Source organism: Trachemys scripta, chromosome 4 (assembly GCF_013100865.1).
Source record: "Trachemys scripta elegans isolate TJP31775 chromosome 4, CAS_Tse_1.0, whole genome shotgun sequence".
NCBI classification, from domain to species: domain Eukaryota; kingdom Metazoa; phylum Chordata; order Testudines; family Emydidae; genus Trachemys; species Trachemys scripta.
Window position 1 is genome coordinate 4,620,688 of NC_048301.1, and position 19,249 is coordinate 4,639,936.

General features: G+C 42.9%; 1 protein-coding gene across 2 annotated transcripts in view; it reads right to left on the reverse strand.

Moving 5' to 3' along the window:
• Window positions 1–2,156: 2,156 nt before the first annotated feature.
• The window catches only part of MDGA2 (MAM domain containing glycosylphosphatidylinositol anchor 2), a 619,444-nt gene continuing 602,351 nt past the window's right edge, over window positions 2,157–19,249 (reverse strand). For both annotated transcript variants that reach the window (XM_034770448.1, XM_034770447.1), the window contains exons 15-17: window positions 17,145–17,275; window positions 5,165–5,270; window positions 2,157–3,659 (exon numbers count right to left, since the gene is read on the reverse strand). In XM_034770448.1, the coding sequence (XP_034626339.1) occupies window positions 3,571–3,659; window positions 5,165–5,270; window positions 17,145–17,275 (326 nt within the window). In that variant the 3' untranslated portion in view covers window positions 2,157–3,570. The remainder of the gene's footprint in view (window positions 3,660–5,164; window positions 5,271–17,144; window positions 17,276–19,249) is intronic.

The window sequence follows — 19,249 nt, forward strand, 5'->3', positions numbered from 1 at the left end:
CAGCACCTTTCACTGCTCAGACCCCACTTCAGGCATATCCTGCATCTGCACAATAACCCAAAGTCTTTGCCATCTCACTGGTTTTCCAGCGGCTTACTGGAAAGTCAAATACAAGTCCAGTCTATTCTCGAGCAAATAATGAACAAGAAGATCCGCACTAACTGGTGCTCTCTTTTACATCCAGGCAAGAAGCAAGGATTGAAAATGAGCATGGAAAATTAACTATCCTCTCACTCCAAGAGTTGACCTCTGCAGGTCAAAGCTAAGACAGAGGGGTAGGGTAGTATGTGGAAGGTGACTTACTCTGTGTTTACGCTGCACTGGAACTACCAAGAGGACTTTGGTCTCTGGAGCCGTTAAACCCGAACTTTTAATAAACATTCAATTCATTTTAAAATTGAAAAAAAAAAAGATACTCAGACTAATTCTGGCATGTGCAAATCTGTTTGTATTTTGGTTTTCCCCAAAAAGAAAAAAACCCTCATTTTTCACAAACGATCTTGATCAAAACCATTTGAATGTGAGTGGGCATTTTAAGAGCCTCTCCAAATTCTCTCTCCGCATTATTCTCATTACTTATGACAGCCAATGTCACGGACTGCTGCTGTCCACCAACAAGGAGTCCGGTGGATTTTTTTGTGGATACAGACTAATACAGCTACCCCCCTGATACTTCACACAGCACCGTGACTGCTTAGTGTATGATGCCATGAAGCAGCTTCCAGGATGCTTCTGCTTCCCTGTGCTGAAGAACAGGCCTCCAGATTTCAGTTTTATTTTGGTCTGGTTTTAGCAGTCATGAATTAGAAGAAAAGTAGCAAACATAAAGGGAATGGTGCATGTTTTACTTTTAAAGGAGCACAGTCAATCTACACAGAGCAAAACAGTCTGGATTTTATAAAACAAAACAGCAGAAGAATTGACAGCAATCTAGTGTGAAGGATAAACCAGAACATGCCAGATCCTCAGCTGATATGAATCTGGATAGCTCCCTTGGTACTAGCTGAGATACCAGTCCAGTCCCAGGTCCCTCTGCTGCCAGTCTTCAGGGACAGCCCTGGGAAGTGTTTGCGACCTCTCTGATGAGAGGACCACTGAAGCTGGTGCTCTTACTGAAAAATGACCAAATGTGAGTCGTATTGCTTTCACGATGGCAGCTGACATACAGTACCTAAACATTAATGATGGGGGAACTGCAAAAGGTTCAGATGGGCGTGAAATAATGTTTCTGGAAACAGGGTTGGAAATCTTGCAAGACAGGCTCTCTCCAAAGACAGCCAGGCCAAAAATATGAGGAGAAAAAGCCTCTCCAGTGATATGTCACTACTTTGGCGTTATTAGTACTGCTCTGAACATCAAAAGATACCAAGTGCAAGTTTTTATTGCTCTCCCATCCTTCATTAATGCTGATGCTTGCTAGCTGGAAATGTCTTATTTAAAAGCATATAAGGCCCCAACCTCACAGTCAATCCATGCCCAGAACTCCCACTTGACTTCCAAGTGGACTCCAACTGGGGCACTCCCATAGGACCAGCGTATTACAAACAAGTGAAATCACTTACAAATAGATAGTTAGCAGTGCCCTTGGAAAAATCCCTGTCCCTGAACGTCATGTAGTATTATGGATTCAGACAATGACAGATTACGACACAAGAAAGCGACTCTCGGTTAAGCCCTTTTCGTGAATAAGTGCACATAGAGCAACAAACACGCATACCACTTAGAATACCTTACCTGGAAAGAGGCTTTATTGAACATAGCTGTAAAATTGTCTCTTCAGTTGAATTACTGAATTTGCACAAACATTTTTCTACAGAATAAAAAAAAATCAAGCCTTGTAATTGTTTTACTGCATCTTGTTGTGCTTTTTATATTAATATTTGCAAATGTTATATTTTGTCGTTGTTTTTAATATTTGTAACCCAATTACTTGCATATCAGTTTTTTTAATCCTAGGGCATTGAACATATAATAAAATAATCATCATCTTTAGACAAAAGTCTTTTTTTAAATGAAGTTAAAAGCTGAGATAATTTAAGGAAAAAGGTTTTCAAATTTTCATAACCCACTGAATAAGGGAAATTTACAATGCATTGGAAAACTGGCCGGTTAAAGGTATGGTAGGTACTCAGGTAGCTCAAAATCATTTTTACAGGTTTTTTTTTTTTTTTTGTAAAAGTGTCTTTTTTAATTATGCTAAAATAATAAAATAATATTTCACAATCTGCACAGAGTCTGACTAACGGGCAGAGGCATTATACCATCCGTGTTTTGAATAAAGCCAGATTTGCAGGCCCCCTTTGTGTTGGCGGCCCCCTTTTTGTGTTATTTTGTATGCACTGCAATCGCACACACACACCTTCTCGTCTCTCTAAAGCTCGGGCCAATTTCTTTTCAAATGGAGGTTAGAGTAAGAAAATCCCTTTTGTGTTTTACCACCTGCTGCGCTAAGTACATCTTAACAACCTTTTTCTCTGGTTGACCCACTTGATCATCTGGAAAAAAAAGTGCTGCTCCCATCTCCAGGACCAATGGAAGCTATTTTCTAATGGATAATAAGCTGAAAGGCCATGGCTGTCTGGAACATCTCGTCTGAAAGGGTCTTACGCAGCAACTTAGGTCCATCCTTCTCCAGAAGCGGCTTTGTTCCCTTGCCTGCTGTTTGCACACTTAGGCTCTGTGGTTTGTTTAGAAAATAGTTTGCACAAACCACATTTTAGCAGTGCAAGCTTCTGTGTTGATTTTGTTTGTTTGTTTTTTAATCAGGCTTGTTTCATTGAAGGCACTTGGTTTCCATGGCAATTTATAAAAGACGGTGGTTTGGTTTCTTCACTTCATTAGGACAGATGACTTAGTTGGGGAGGAAAGGTGTTGAAGTGGCTGCAAGCAAACTCGGATAAGCCTGTGTCATATGTAAGCCCAGGTTACACACCCTGGATAGTAATGCATGCAAAAGGAGACAGCATACAGTTATCTAGCATAGCCATGAGAAAATGAAACATAAATGTCTTAAACATCTTTGATCGAGGGTTATTCTCTAGGGGAGGTGACACCCAAAGGTGAAAGGGCCTACATTTATTTAATTCTATACTAAAAACCTTCTTGAAGGGAAAATAAACGCCAGCTCTTCATATACCCTGTTTACAGTGAGGTGTTGTTTCTCTCTCTCTCTCTCTTTTTTTGGCAGGCCATTAGGTTTCCATGGTAACAAGCAAACTATTCATTTGAAACAAAACCAGCCATGACTTTGTGCTTTGACAAGGATTTCTATAGGTCTTTTTTTCAGAGTTCAACCAGATGATGCCGTATTTCTTATAGACCACAAAAGCACCTGAAGGTCGCTTTTACGCCAGATCGCTTTTCATATGTGGTTCAGAGTCAGTTACGCTCCCATGATGCCTTTTATCCCCAGTGCTTTTTTTTTTTTTTAATTTTTATTTATTTATTTTAATGTTTTGAGTCAGTCAGTGGAGGAATCTTTGGTAGTTTGTTTTTAAATGTCCATTTTACAAAGACTCTTTCTTCATGCCAATGCCTGGTGAATCTTTCATAGCCTCTGCCAGGATAAGGTCACCTTTGATGACTTAAGACAGACATGAGGAGGATCACTGGAAAAAGCCATATATGTGCTAATGTCCCAACAGCACCTGCTCGTAAATCTACAAAGAGTGGGGGAGAAAAAAAATAGAATTAACAAGCAGACAATCAAGAGTTTACCACATCAGGGTAAATGGCACATTGACACTGCACAGATTGAAAGTTCCCATATGGAAATGCAGAGGCTGGGGGACAGGATAACTCACGGGTGCTGGCACCACCTTCCCCCCCCCACTTTTAAAAGCGCGAGGGCCATGCCTGCCTGCTTTTTAACATGGGCATAGTTTGGGGGAAGGAGGCTGCGTTGCCTTGGGCAGATGCAGAGTGGCGCCGGCAGGACTGCGCTTCACGACGGAGGAGGTAAGTGGCTGCCCCGCTGCAAAATCTAGCCCCTGCTGATGGTGCCAGCCTCTTCCCGGTCCTTGCCAAGAGACCCGGTCCCTCTCAGTAGCCCCGCCCCTGCCCTGCCTCTTCCCCCCAAGGCCACGCCCCCTGGCCAGGCTCCCCACTTCCACCAAGCTTCCAGCATTGTTGGGATAACTGGATGATATTTATTGATAAATAAGGGGACCAAGGTCAATCCTGGGCACTGAATAAGGCAGAGGTCCTGTGAGAAAAATAGTAAGAGATCATATAATTAAAGACTTTATCATAAAACCTATGTACAAAGTAATCTGTGTGTGGGGGATGAATTAAGGTTTCACAGGCAACCTACATTTGGGAATTTCCTAACTTTTGAGTGTTTGGCTTTGCAACCTTAAAATTCTTTTAGCATAGATGTGTGCCTGAAATATCTATCTATCTATCTAGCCATCCATCCATCCATCCCCATACACCCATCTCTCTCTCTCTCCTTCCCTCTCTTTATTCAGTCAGATTTATCAGTAGGGTAATGGAGATTTTTATATATAATAATAATAATAATAATAATAAAACAAATAAATATATACGTGCACACACACACAAACACACGCACACATATATAATGTTTATTAATTGTAAAAGAAAAGGAGATCTATACACTTTTAAAATTAAGTACGTTATTAATATCCAAATGTCTACGGTTTAGGGAACAGATTCTGATATCCTGACTTCAGTACAGTTGTACCTTACTCCACAAACAGTTCCGCTGACTTCAAATAAAGACCTATAGAGTAAGGCACGGAGCAATGGGACGGTGGCTATCAGAATCTGGCTCTATATGAGAAGAACTAGTATTCCTTTAATATAGACCAGTGCCATTATATACATACATACATGCCCTCTAGCTACACACCAGAGTACAATTTCATGGTCCTGACCTGCCTGACTCCCATTTGGTTTTCCTTCTCTTTGCTGCCATTACATTTAAAAAAAATATCATGCATTTTCATATTTGACTAGAGATATTTTGGCTCCAGATTTTGGTTCCAAGAAAATCTTTAAACATCTCCATCTTCACTGGGTAACGTTTTGTTTTGCTTTCTGCACCACAGGGTCTGGTTTAGAACATGGCTCGCATTTACAGGGATGGGGAGCGGTGTAAGTATCTAGACAGCTCATCACACTGTCTGGAGGACCCACTTACTGTTGGCTGGCTGGTCTGCTTTCATACACTCTCCTTCCACAATCGATACATCATCAATAGCAATATCACCTTCTATGCCAGGACCTCGGATCCCTTCAAAAATGAGCTGCAAAAAATAAATATGATACAATTAACAATACAGGGAATTCATGACACATAGAAAATATTCAGCTCTATTCATGGACAGAAATTAATGTGGTATTAAAAAGCTGTAGTTAATTACTCTCTATGTGCCTTCAATCATGTACACACACCTGTTGTACTTGCAGGTCAGCAACCCAGTAAAGGGGAAATCATTAGTGCAGAGTCTGGGCATATGTTAACTGTAACTTGCTTTGTTTACAAGTATACAGCAGGCCTGGAACAGCATGTAGGGCTAGCCTGTCTTCGAGGAGCCTCATCCCAACACCAGTGACTAGTTCCAGGGAGCAACTCTGTCCCCCCACAAACCAACCAAACAAAAATCAGCAACAGCCAATGGCAACACAGCATGTCATCCCAAGACTGGACATTTGCTCGTCTGCTGCATAGCACCTGCGTCCCTCAACGGGCGGCACTCTAGAAATAAAGGTATGATGGTAGTCTGGCCCCAGACAGTAAAGGCATTTCAGATAATGAGCCATGAAAAAAGGAAGGCGTTAGCTAGCTATACAACAGGCTTAAACATGAGTTTGCCCTTCTGTGGGAGGTCTCTGGGCATTACAACTTATTACTGCACTTGACCATGTTCCGGGGAAGACATGAGGGTGCGTCAATTAGACAGAGTCCAAAGAAGCTCCTGGGTAAGATGAGATCAGTGGTTCTCCATTTTCCCCAAGCGGTTCCACCCATTTCCATACGGCGACACCCATCTCATCTAGCTGGGATCAAGCTGGGATCCCCTTGCTACTCAGCAATATGGAAAGGACAGGGTGGTCTTAACCCCCTGGCGCCTCTTTGCAACCTGCCCCTGGTGGTCATTAGCCCCAGTCTCAGAGAACCTATGGAACAGACTGGTGTTGTATTTAGCCCTTCCTACTGAGAGATTCCAGAGAGTCACCTGGACACTCATTCACCCACTCTGGGGTTCTGCCAGATTCCATTTGGCTGATGTCTTTCTCACTGAGACAAGCTTGAGAAAATATTCATTGCAAGTCACTGGAGGACATGACTGACATTATGTCAGCACCACTGCTTATTGGGGTATATGTCCATCATGGCATGGCTGGATACTGGTCTCTCAGGAAAGCACCAGGTGTCAACAGCACTTCCTGTTACTGCTTTGGTGAAAGAAACGAGCAGATCCTAGCTCAAAGATGAATAGCGAGAGGCTATTCCCATCCTTGTGATGGTTAGCACCTCTCCAGTGTAGTTGTTACCCCTTGTTTTCAGGGCACCTTGAGAAAAAAAATCAGACTTGGTCTAGTGTGTTCTCAGAATATGAGAATGGTAAGCTCCAACCAAGGAAAGTAAGTGGTTGAGGAAAAAGAGAGCAACTTTGTGAGACAGTTAGAGGCAGAAATCTGTATTACTTCAGCTGGAGAGGAAAATTATCCCCGTTTGGAGATGTCTGGCGTGTAGCAAGGTAGTTACTAATATTTACCATAATGCCAGGTATTAATGATGGATTACTACAGTACTGTAGAACCATGAGAAAATGTATTCAATAGCAAACTTCAAAGTCTTTCTGTAGAGGTGAAGGGAATTATGCAAGACCTATTTTGCAAGGAATCGAATTCACACTGCTATCCTTTTGAAGTGCTTTCAGTTAACAGAGATGACAAGTTTTAAACTTTCATCGACTACAACATATGCATGAAACATCATATGGAAACACTGTGGCACTGCTACAGAAATTAACTCTTGGGGGTTGACGTTTAATTCTATGTGGAGTAATACATTACATTTAGTAATAATCTAGTTACAGTACAGATGTATAGAGAACACTTAGCCGGATTCTGCTGCCATTGATTTCAGCAGCAGTCTTACCAGTGATTTAATGGGGCACAGGATTGAGTTCTTTTGACAGGTTCCATCTTTTGTTTGCTAATTAATACAGTTCAGTCAGTGTTATGCAATGAGAATGTGCAGCTTTCATTACAAATGTCCAGCTATTCCTCAGTTCCCAGTGAAACAGTGCACTGCATCGCGCAAGAGGTGCTCGGCACCAGGCCTGGATGGGCACAACCGTATAAATAATATTCAAGCACTACGATGTGTCAAAATACCAGATCACAAGACATTATGCTGTGCAGAAGCAGATTTTACTTTCTTTATTAGACTTGATTGCAGTACTCATGCCCTCAGCAGTAGACACATGGCCTACGTTTATTAAGCCAAATTTGCTCTCTAGGCTATTGCCAGGCAGGGCTTGGGGATGTATTTGAAAGCTGACTGGTACGCCTTAAGTCACACGACAAGTTCTGTGCACGCAATGCTAAATAAACTTGAAAGCAGCACATTTGTAGTGGATGACTCCATCGTCATTTTACTGAAGTGTGATATTGTAGGTTAATTACTGTAACAAGGCAGGCATTAGTGTAACCAGGAGCAGTAATTGGGAAAACAGCAAGGTTTTCCATTTTTAGCCCACTGTCTGAAAACAGTGTTTCCAGTAATTATCCTCTCATCACATTTTCCCCACTCTAACACTGATACTAGAAAGTATTCTGATTGAAAGGAAAATATCTTTCTCCTCTTTTCTCCCTCTCTTGGCAGACTGTACAGAACCTATCAACCGGATTTAAAATCAAATCTCTCCTGGTTAGGACAAGCTCTGCTTCAAGACACCAAGAGCTCTATAAACAAACATACAATAGGTTGCATTTAATTAAAATCTGCTTTTGGCAAGAAGCTGCATAGGTTTCAAAGATGGTTCCCTATTAGCCAGGCTGGCCACTGGCTCAAAACAAATCATCGCAGAAGAGTATTGGCAATGCATGAAGCACAGTCTAGTGTGTAGCTCGTAGTTACTTGCAGGATGTGCCAGATGATCACAATCCCCTACCAGTCTCTAGCAAAAGCTATTATCCGTGTCCATGTAATTTTACACAGCTGTTGTTAGAAATGCTGCATTTAGCAGAAGAATAGCAAGGCTTACAAATATACTGAAGGCCACTTTACTCTCTTGACAAGTAAAATGGAAACTATTCTTTATATTGTCCCATCGATCCAGGGAGTCTCAAAGGGAATTTAGCTTTTAGTTGCTTTTTCCAATAGATGCCAGGCTGGGCGTACTTCCCTGGAGAGACTCCTGAATAGAAGGAGAAACCAGCCCAATCAAAATCCCAAGTCTGAACGCCCCCAAACTTGGCCAAGATTTCAACCTGGATCTAAATGTGGATGTTCAGACCATCCTTAATTGGAAGCAATGCTGCCGTGGGGCTCCTCTTTTATCCGTAGGGCTAGTCTGCACTGGCAATGTGAAAGTGCTGGCAATGGCAGTGTTTTAACGTGGCTTGTGTAGTCGCGACAGAGTGCGGGGAGAGCGCTCTCCCTGTGCTCTAAAAAAACCCACCTCCATGAGAGGCGTAGCTCCCAGTGCTAGTGCACTGTTTACATTGGCGCTTTACGGCGCTGAAACTTGCTGCGCTCAGAGGGGGTGTGTGTGTGTTTTTTCACACCCCTGAGTGAGAAAGTTGCAGCGCTGTAAAGTGCCAGTGTAGACAAGCCCTAAGTCTTCTTTGGCCCTTCTTTTATTCCCAAAGCCCAAGTAACAATTGTAGCCAGCTTTGAAGTTTATTGCCAACATTTCATTTGGGTCTAAGATGATGATGTTCTTAGCCTGTTTCTAGTAGCCGAAAGTCAAAATAATGAAAAAAGGGATCATCTCATATAGACTCTCATAGACTCATAGACTTTAAGGTCAGAAGGGACCATTATGATCTTCTAGTCTGACCTCCTGCACAACGCAGGCCACAGAATCTCACCCACCCACTCCTGTAACAAACCCCTGACCTATGTCTGGCATCTCAAAGCGTGGCTTAAAGACTTCAAGATGCAGAGAATCCTCCAGCAAGTGACCCGTGCCCCACGCTGCAGAGGAAGGTGAAAACCCCCCAGGGCCTCTGCCGATCTGCCCTGGAGGAAAATTCCTTCCTGACCCCAAATATGGCGATCAGCTAAACCCTGAGCATATGGGCAAGACTCACCAGCCAGACACCCAGGAAAGAATTCTCTGTAATAACTCAGATCCCACCCCATCTAACATCCCATCACAGGCCATTGGGCATATTTACCGCTAATTGTCAAACACCAATTTATTGCCAAAATTAGGCTATCCCACCATACCATCCCCTCCATAAACTTATCAAACTTAGTCTTGAAGCCAGATATGTCTTTTGCCTCCACTGCTCCCCTTGGAAGGTTATTCCAGAACTTCACTCCTCTGAGGTTAGAAACCTTCGTCTAATTTCACGTCTAAACTTGTGATGGTGCAGCCCAGCAGAATGGGACCCTGACCTTGTCTGGCATCCTTGTCGGGGGCTAAGTGGAGAGGACATGGACTGATGGGAATGAAAACTAAGCCACATCTATAACCCTAGAGATGGCCCATCCTCTCTAGCTGAGGCACGTGACATGCAGCTTAACTGCTTGCCTTGGGCAACCCCTGTGCTGTACCTGTTCTGTGGTGAAACAAAGCATTTAATTCCCCAGAGCAGCCTGTCCATCTTTCACAGTCTGTCAGTCTGTTCCAGGCACTACAATTCATGTTATTTGTGTGCACGCGCATACTATTTGTGTATTTATTGACAGATCCATCCTTTAGTGTAAAATATCCATTTGTTTCTGAAGAATTAAATGAATCATGCTCATTATTCTGGACTAAATCACAACAGAGGTTTATAAGCCTAATTAGATGTTGAAAGGATGAAATCTTGCCGGGCTTTGGATAACTTCCAAAGCAGTAAATTAGGGAGATAAGATGGGTGAGGTAATAACTTTTATTGGACTAACTCCTGTTGGTGAGAACATAAGAACGGACAAACTGGGTCAGACGTTCATGTAGCCCAGTCTCCTGTCTTCTGATAGTGGCCAATGCCACATGCCCTAGAGGGGATGAACAGAACAGGTAATCATCAAGTGAGCCATCCCCTGCCACCCATTCCCAGCTTCTGGCAAACAGAGGCTAGGGACACCATCCTTGCCCATCCTAGCTAATAGCCATTGATGGACCTATCGTCCATGGATTTATCTAGCTCTTTTTTGAACCCTGTTATAGTCTTAGACTTCACAACATCCTCTGGCAAGGAGTTCCACAGGTTGACTGTGTGTTGTGTGAAAAACAAGAGAAACAAGCTTAGGAACTATATAGAGCACCTCAAGTCACCTAAAGAAGAGCTCTATGTAAGCTAAAATGCTTGCCTCCCTCACCAACTGAAGTTGGTCCAATACAAGATATCACCTCTCCCACCTTGTCTCTCTAATGTACTGGGACCAACATGGCTACAATACTGCAAAAAGCCGTTAATGCTAGTTGACACAGGTTGCCCAGGTGCAAAACAAAGTCACCTTAAAACAGATGCAACCACTAACTGAGCATTTAAACTTTGGACATTGCAATTTTTTGGGGAGGGAGGTGTCAAAAACTGAAAATGTTCACTGTTTAGGTTTTCCAACTAAACATTTTCAAGAAAAGCAAGCACTTTCTGTGAAAATTTACATTTAGTGGAAAATGTTTCCCTTGAAAAAAGTTGAGATGGAAACATTCTGCACAGCCATAAATACGACATGTCTTGTACTTGTCTTCCTGGGTCTGTTTTTTTATAAATAAAAAAAAAAAAAAACCCTGTAAAAAACAAATCAACCAACAAAATGAGCTAACTCATGAACAAACAAAAAGACTCTTCACAGAGTTTTAATCTAAAAAGAGAGAACAATGAAGCCCACCAGGAATGGATATTACATGAAAGGCATTCACATACGGTGATGGGTGGCAATATAAAACTCTACGACAGACATGAACACAGTAACTGCTGTTTTTTGAGATATGAGTCCCTATAGGTGCTCCACTTCACGTGCGCATGTGCTTCTCGAGCCCTTGATTGGAGAGTTTCCATAAGCAGTTTGGCCTGTGCATATTCCCTCTGCCGCCTCATGCCAGACACCAGGGCTATATAGGCATGCTTGGGTAAATCGCCTTCAATTCCTTCTCCACCTCTTTCATACCCCGTAGAGAACAGTCTGAAGCAGAGGGGAAGGAGGGCGGGTGGTGGAGCACCACAGAGGGACATACCTTGAAGAACTCCAGGTACTGCACAAGGTGAATAACTTCCTCTTCTTCTTTTTTGAGTGGTCCCCTCCATGGGTGCTCCACTTCAGGTGACTTCTGAGCAATACCCCCAGAGGGAGGAGGGTGCTTCGGAATTGAGTCTATAACTGAAGACAGTACTGAAGTACCAAATGCTGCATCAGATTGGCATGGACTAAAGTGTAATATTTTGAAAGCGTATGAGGCCCAGGTAGCAGTTCTTAAGTAATGATGAGGGGGTTTCTTGTGATGTGATCAATTGTGCTATCACCTGCTGGGGAGGAAGAGCACCATAACAAATGATAATACCTCCAGATAGCCATCTCAATGGTCTCTAAGCAGAGATCATGGACCCCTTGGATCTATCCGCGAAAGAGATGAACAGCCCGGGTGACTTTTGAAAATGCTTGGTCCTATCTAATTAGGAAGCCGGAGCCCTTTTAACATCCAATATATGAAAACAGGACTCCTGCAGAGATCTATGTGGCTTCGGAAGAAACACTGGTAGATGAATGGAATGGTTAAGATGGAACTCCAATAAAACTTTAGGTAAGAATTCAGGGTTTTGATGTAAAGACCTTTTGTTCTTGAAGAAAACTGTAAAGGGGGGGATCTGCCATCAATCTCCCCAAACCTACAGGCCAATATGATGGCTATTAAAAATGGTTCGAATGGAGGCCTCATCAGGTATTTGAATACCAGGTTGAGGTCTGAGGTTGGAGTAGGGTCTCTAATCTGGGGGTAGAGGTTCCTGAAATCTTTAATAAGCCTAGATGATACTGGGTGAGCAAATATGGATAAATCATTCTACCAGAGGATGAAAGACTGATATTGCAGCCAAATGGACCTTAATCAGACTAAGTGATAACTCTGATTTCTTCAGATCCAACATCTAGATAATTCAGGATGACTAGAAGTGTCACAGATTCAGGTAGGAGGCAGCGGCAAGAACACCAATGGAAGAATCTCTTAAATTTCTGCAGGCAACTAATATGGGTTGACCTCCTAGTGTTCCATAACATCTATTGCACTTCTGCAGAGCAGGAGAATTCTGACCCTGGAAACCAATGAAGAACCATGCCCTGAAGTGAAGACACATTAGGCTGGACTGTGGCACATGACCCACATCCTGCAAGAGGAGATGAGGTTTGGGAGCTTACGTGACAGTTGGACACACAGGTGAAGCAGGTAAGTGTACCAAGCTTGTCTTGGCCAGGTCAGCTCTATAAGGAAAACGCTGGCACTGTCCTGACTGATTTTGTTCATCACCTTTAGTATCAGTGGTGTTGAAGGAAATGCACAGTGCAGACCCTTCCTCCAAGATAGAAGATAATCAGTCATGACCCTGATTAATTTGCCCCCGACGAGGGGTAGGAAATGAAGGCAGGCATTCCTGACAGCCCCGAGCTCCAAGGGATTTATGTGGAGACTGGTTTCACGAGCTAATCGCCTGCTTGAGTCATGAGGGCACTGAGATGAGATCCCCATCCCAACAGTGACATGTCTGTTGTTAAAGTTACTGATGGAGCTGGATGACCAAAAGGCCTGTGCAGATGTTGGGTTGGTCTTTCCACCAGTTTAGGGAATTCCTCCCTTGTGGAGGAAACATCACCTGTTGTCCAAGGTGTCACCGACTGGCGAATAGGTCATAGTGAGCCAATCCTGGAAAAGCAGAGGTGTAGCCTTGCATGATCAGTCACAATGGTACAAGCTGCCATGTGCCCCAAGAGCTGAAGACAATTCCTTATTGTGTTCTGAGGAATCCCTTCAATTGCCCAGACCAGACCTGAGAAAGTCACAAATCTGTCTAAGGGAAGGTAGGCCCTGGCTCTCAATGAGGAGGGAAGGGGTGGTTGTCTGGGCTGGGCGGGGCATGGCTGGGCTCTGGGGGGGGAGGGGGTTCGGGTATCTGAGTAAGGGGGGCCCTGCGGCTGGGCTCTGGGGAGGGGAAGGGGGCAGAGACACAGGAACTGGGTTGTCATAGGGGTTTCCTTAACTTTCTGCTTCCGGGGGAATTTGTGTGCCTGTATTGTTACAGACAGACTTGCTGACAGGTATTTTGAAATAATTACCAAAATAACTGAAACTGGCGTGATTATGTAGTGTTATTTTGACACTATAATTTGCAGAATTTTGCAGAATTTTAACATATTATATGCAAAATTTTTAATTTTTTGGTGAAGAATGCCCCCAGGAGTAAAACGTGGTTGCATAAAATTAGGCACCTAAGCCCATATATCAACTCCTAAAGGAAGGAGACTAATTTTCAAACATGGGAGAAAGGATTTATAAATCAATGGGAACGGCAGGTGCTAGGCCTCGCGGAAAATCAATACTTACAAATTTACATATGGGTTTCGAGGCCTAACTTGGGGCACCCACATTTGAAGACATGGGCCTTGGGGTACTTGCGTGGGATGAGAGGTTATTCGAAGGATTATGTTTGTCAGGCATGGGTAACTCCATTGAACATCCACTATTGGAGATACAGAAACGGAGGCGGTTCTGCCATAGGGCATCCTTCATAGCAGCCACCGAAAAAAAATTAGACAATAAAGATGATATGCAGCCAGGGTAGTTTGGTAGCTCCACAGACTTCAATGACTATCCCCAGTTTAAAGGCACTATGTTGATTTACATCCAGGGACGACTAGTGACAGCAGCTGAGGATCAGGAAGATTGTGTCCTTAACCGCATCCTATTCAATGCTGGAAGTTCTTCCAGGTAAAAGAACCATTTTGGAAACAGCTCTTTGTGTGCGCCAAACTATGCAACGTATTGCAGCAAGGAGCTCGAAAGCAGCAGTAAGACTTCAAGGAAGTTACAGCTAATGTTGTTCACAGTGTCCCTACTGAAATGCGGTTTGAGAGCTGTTATGATGCAGACAGCAGGTAGTGTTTCATTTTTATATGCTCTATTCTCATTTTACTTACCATTACATAAAGTATTTGGTTATTTGAGAGACACGGTGGGTGAGGTAATACCTTTTCTTAGACCAAGTTCTGTTGGTGAGAGAGACAAGCTTTCAAGCCACACAGAGCTCTTCTTCAGGTTATTTAACAGACAGAATAAGCATTACATAAAGACTGGTTCTAAGCATTTATAATCCCTTCATAATCTCTTCACCAGCAAGGCTTCGGTATTGGATATGTGGATTGGGAAAATGTAAAAGAAATCTAGGAATAAATTAACCCATTAACAAGTTTTAATTTCTGTGTCAGAGGATACCGTTTACCGCAGACAAAGATTCGTTTCAGTTCACTCCCCTTAAATTTAACTATAAAACAACCACAAAACTTGTGAACTGACTGGATACAGATTTGCTTAAATGAGTAGTAAATATTTCTGTGATGCCCCTCTGTCCACATTTTGGCATAAGAATGCTGAAAGGTGAGGGGGGTAATTAGAAGTTAGTAGCACAGTGGGATAGGCAGGCAGAGAATATCTTCCTGCTTTGAAAGAAATAGAAGGAAGGTGAGGTGTGCTGCTACCAAGACTGGGTCCAATGGCTTCTCTTTTTGGGGAATGCAGCAATGAGATGCTCTTTTAATCACTGTGCAGATATCACAATGAAAAGTAACTTTATAAAAACGTAATAAATCATTATGAACAGGAGGAACCAATATCGACAACTCTTTTTGTTGTTTGGAATATTTTTTAAAGCACCAGCCCCCAGAATCATGTGATTTTTGAGACTCTCACTTTAAAACATTGTAATGTAAAATGCATCTGGAAAGCAAGTTCAGGGTCAGTTTCTACTAACATGCCAGAAATGAACATTGTGACAATGGGAGCTAGGCATACTGACTGCAGAGTTACATACCATGTGACAAGGAAGATTAATAGATCAAAAAACATCCATGAAAAAATCAAATAGTCCTTCACCTCATTCAGCAAAATATTTAAATCTGGCTAGTAAAAAATGAAAACTAAAGTTCAAAAAACAATTTTGAAGGCATTTGCATTTCAGAGGTTTTATTTAAAAAGCAATCTTCATTTATTCAAAAATGTTCACAATTTATTTTTTTTATAGAAAATGTTTCTAACTCTTCCCTTCCCCCCCCGATTTTCAATTTTTTGGATCTGCTTTCCTCCCCTTCCTTTCTCTTTCTTTTTTATTTTTCCACTGGAAAAGAGAAAAGTAGATAAAAAACCAGAGATGATAAACACAAAAATAAAAACCAAACACATTTTTCTCTTTTTATTTTTGCTGAAAAAAGCCTGAACATTAAAACGAAACAACAATTTTCTGAGTGCCAAAAGCCCTGTTTCCATAAAAAAAATGTTTTCATTCAAAAATTTCAACCAGTTCTCCCTAGCAGCATGTGCTGAAGTTCATCCTTTTTTAGCAAAACTCTGAAGTGCGTAACTAGGTGCTCTGCTGAACAGGGCCAGACTGCTGAATCAGGGGCTACGGCAGTGGTTCTCAGCCTTCTGGGGCTCAGGACCCATTTGTAAATATCGACAGCCTGTGGCAACCCAGTAAATAGGTTGGGGGGCTGGGACGGGGGGCAGATCCTCCCCTTGGGGAGAGGGCTCACAGTGCCTACCCTGCACTCACCCTGCAGTGCTACCTCTGGTCTAGCAGGGCTGGCCTTGGTTCCCTGCTCCGGGCATGTGACCTCCAGGGTGGCAAAGTTGCTCAGGTTTGGCCCCATCACCCCTCATGAGGGCTGCTGGGCCACATTTGTGTGTGTGGTCCTGGCTATATCTCGGCACTCATTTGCCTTCCCCTCCCCACAGTCTTTACTCTGTTCACATTTTCTGGTTTACCACCTCCTCCAGGTCATCCTTCTCTCACTGTTTTCTTCCCATCCTCTTCCATGCTGCCTTTTATATGTTTGGAACAGCCTGTAGGGGCACGGGCACCAAATAACTTTCCTTCTATCTCTGCCCCTTACTTTGGCAATGAAAAATTCAGGGTCAGGATCAGGAGTAATTGCCAATCCATGTTTTCAGGTTAGCAGACTTGGAGGTGCATACCATTTGGAGCCCAGAACCGTAATCATCCTTGGCGAGTAGGATAGCTTTAAAGAGATAAGGTTCATTTGTGCAACTTTTACACGGGAGAGGAGTTTCTCACTCGAGCAGCTATACTGAGTTCACTGGGCCCATTCATCCTCGTGAGTATGGATAGCAGAGTTGGGCCCATTTTTTGCAGAAATCTGTACACATCTCATGATCAAATCAAGCACAAAGTTTGTGACAAACTGCAGCAAGCTGTGCAATTCTAATGAATGCTGTGTGTATCTTTGCAAAGTCGGGAATTTTCTACAGGGAATGCTGCTGCTTTGTCACCTAATTGTTACCAAAGATTCAGAGATAATTTCTCTTTTTGTGGCGAAAACATACATTTCTAGGGATTTGATTGTGTATTGCTCCTTGGTCCCCAGACAAATTACACATGAAGCAAACTTTCTATTCAAGTTGCTCAGCTAAAAAAAACATGTTTTACATAAATTGATAGCACCATTCCCAGCTGAGAACAGGTTACTATTCCAGTGAGGGGTTGGCATTCTGACATTAAATATGCATTGTTAATCTCTGTGATCTGCACCTATTTACAAGAGGGAAAGCAATTATCTGTCCAGAAAGCAGCTTTCAGAGCTGAAATGAAGCTGTGAAATGCTGTGTAAAAAAAAAAAAAGCAGAAGTGTAATCAGGCCACTTGCTTGATTCCCCCATCAGTGTCAAAGAGAACGCTCTATTTCCAGTATATGCACCAGACAGATTTACTCTCCTCGGCCTTACCTGAAATGAAGTGGTGGGGTGTATATTAACCCGGGCCTGGTTCCAGTGCTGTCCCTTATTCCCACTTGAAGACCATACTGGATTTTCTATTGTGGTCTGTCCCTTTAACCGCAGATAAACATTCAAGCTTCCTGCAAAAACACCCAGTAACAACATTAGTCAGTTTGGTTCTTTTGCACAGATAGTTTCTTTGTAAATAGTGTTCAGGTGTGTGCAGATTCCAAGGCAGACACTCTTTGCTACAGGTAACAGTCTGTCTTGATGCTTTGCAGCCCCTCCCTTAGGCATTTGCCCCATTCCCATTGTGACACACTGTACCTCAAAGTAGCACCCTGGAGCCCCCTTATTCACCACTGTCATATAATTATATGTTTTGTACAATGCCTGGCTGGTAAGGTATTTAAAAAGTCTTGATCTGTTGAACCTTAATATCCCATTGGATTGTCTGTGCTGTCATTGTACGTGAAGTTATGAAGCTTTGCGATATGTGCTACTGAAGTACGTTGTGAGGCTGGGAGACGCCACAGCCAGCTTTTCAGTAAGGACAAAGGAGCAGCTATGACTGGCCAGACAATGGCCCATCAAGAAGAATCCACTCTCTGAGAGATAGCTTGGAGAGGGCATGTACCTAGATGGGGACTGTCTGACTAATGGGGACTGCATGATCCCCACGTCACAGCAAGGATCTTGCTAGCAGATGGATGAAAGTATAAAAGGGGGACTGTGCAATCATCACTTGGCCTTTCCTCCCCCGGCCCCAATTCAACTCCTGGAAGATCCTCTGGAAGACAACAACTTTGAACTAGTGAGATTGGTCCCAGTCTGTGTATTGAAGAACCGGGAGCTGCCCGTAACGTCTGTTAGGTGAGAGACTGCTTGATTCCAATCTTGCTTAGTCTGTTTAAGATAGAATTTAGGCTGCATTTCTATTTTTATTTCTTAGATAACCAACTTTGATCTCCAAGTCTGCTACTTATAATCACTTAAAATCTCTCTTTCGGTAGTTAATAAATCTGTTTGATATTTTACCTAAAACAGTGGGTGTTTGGTTACAGTGCTTGGGGGAGCTCAGCTCGGATTACAAAGCCTGGTGCACGTCTACATTCCTTTGAAGTGGCAAACTTATTAACAAGCTTGCACTGTCCGAGGGAGACTTGAGCAGTGCAAGATGGTATATTTCTGGGGTGCAAGGCTGGGATGATTGGTGGGTGCCTCTCTCTGTATGATTCACGGGTGGCTCAAGGGGCATTCCTGGAATTTTGCTGGGGGTGGGGCTCCACATGCTGATGATCGCAGCGTCTGGAGGGATTTTGCTGCTTGTCACTGGCATAGCATTGTGTGAGAGCGTCCAGGCTGAAGAGTTAAGGGAGCACAAAGGTCCCACAGATTCAGGTTGTACCCCAGGGTGCCATCACACCCATATGTCTCCCTTAGGTATTCTTTATTCATTCGGTCTTTGATTAGGAATGTGACATGTTTTTTTCCTGCCGTTGCAAGTGACAAAATCATAAGTGTCACATAGAATTTGGCAGGATTTAAGAAGTCACAAAGTTCACAGACTCGGTGCATGTTTCTCATGCGCTTCCCATCAGACACAGCTTTCTCCTGCTGCCTGGAGGCTGGAGGTGTCCTTTATATACCAGCCTTTAAAAAAAAATCGTTTTTGCCTTGATTTGAAAAAGTTCACAGCGTCAAAGCTCTCAAAAGCCACCGTTCTCTAGGGAGGCAGAGAACAGCAAAACCTTGAGTAAAACACGTCCCCTGGAACGTTAATTATGTAATTTCTCCAGCACCCTGGGAATGCAAAGTACAAGTTAAGTTTACAAATAGACCTCTTTTCTGAGAGACACCTGCACAATGACACAGCTCAAAGTCACACAAAGTTCTGGTACCTAGTACAACTCACTGCCTTGAAAAACACAAGGTTAGATTTAAAAAATATAAAAAAAACACAATGGAATGAAATGTGCATATGTAAAAAGCAGCAGGAAATTGCCTGAAGCAGATGGTTACACAGGCACACCAAGAATCAGGCCCACACCTTACCTTCAAACTGGGTGAAATGTGCCTTAGTGCCTGAACAGTTTTTTTTTTTTTTTTTTACA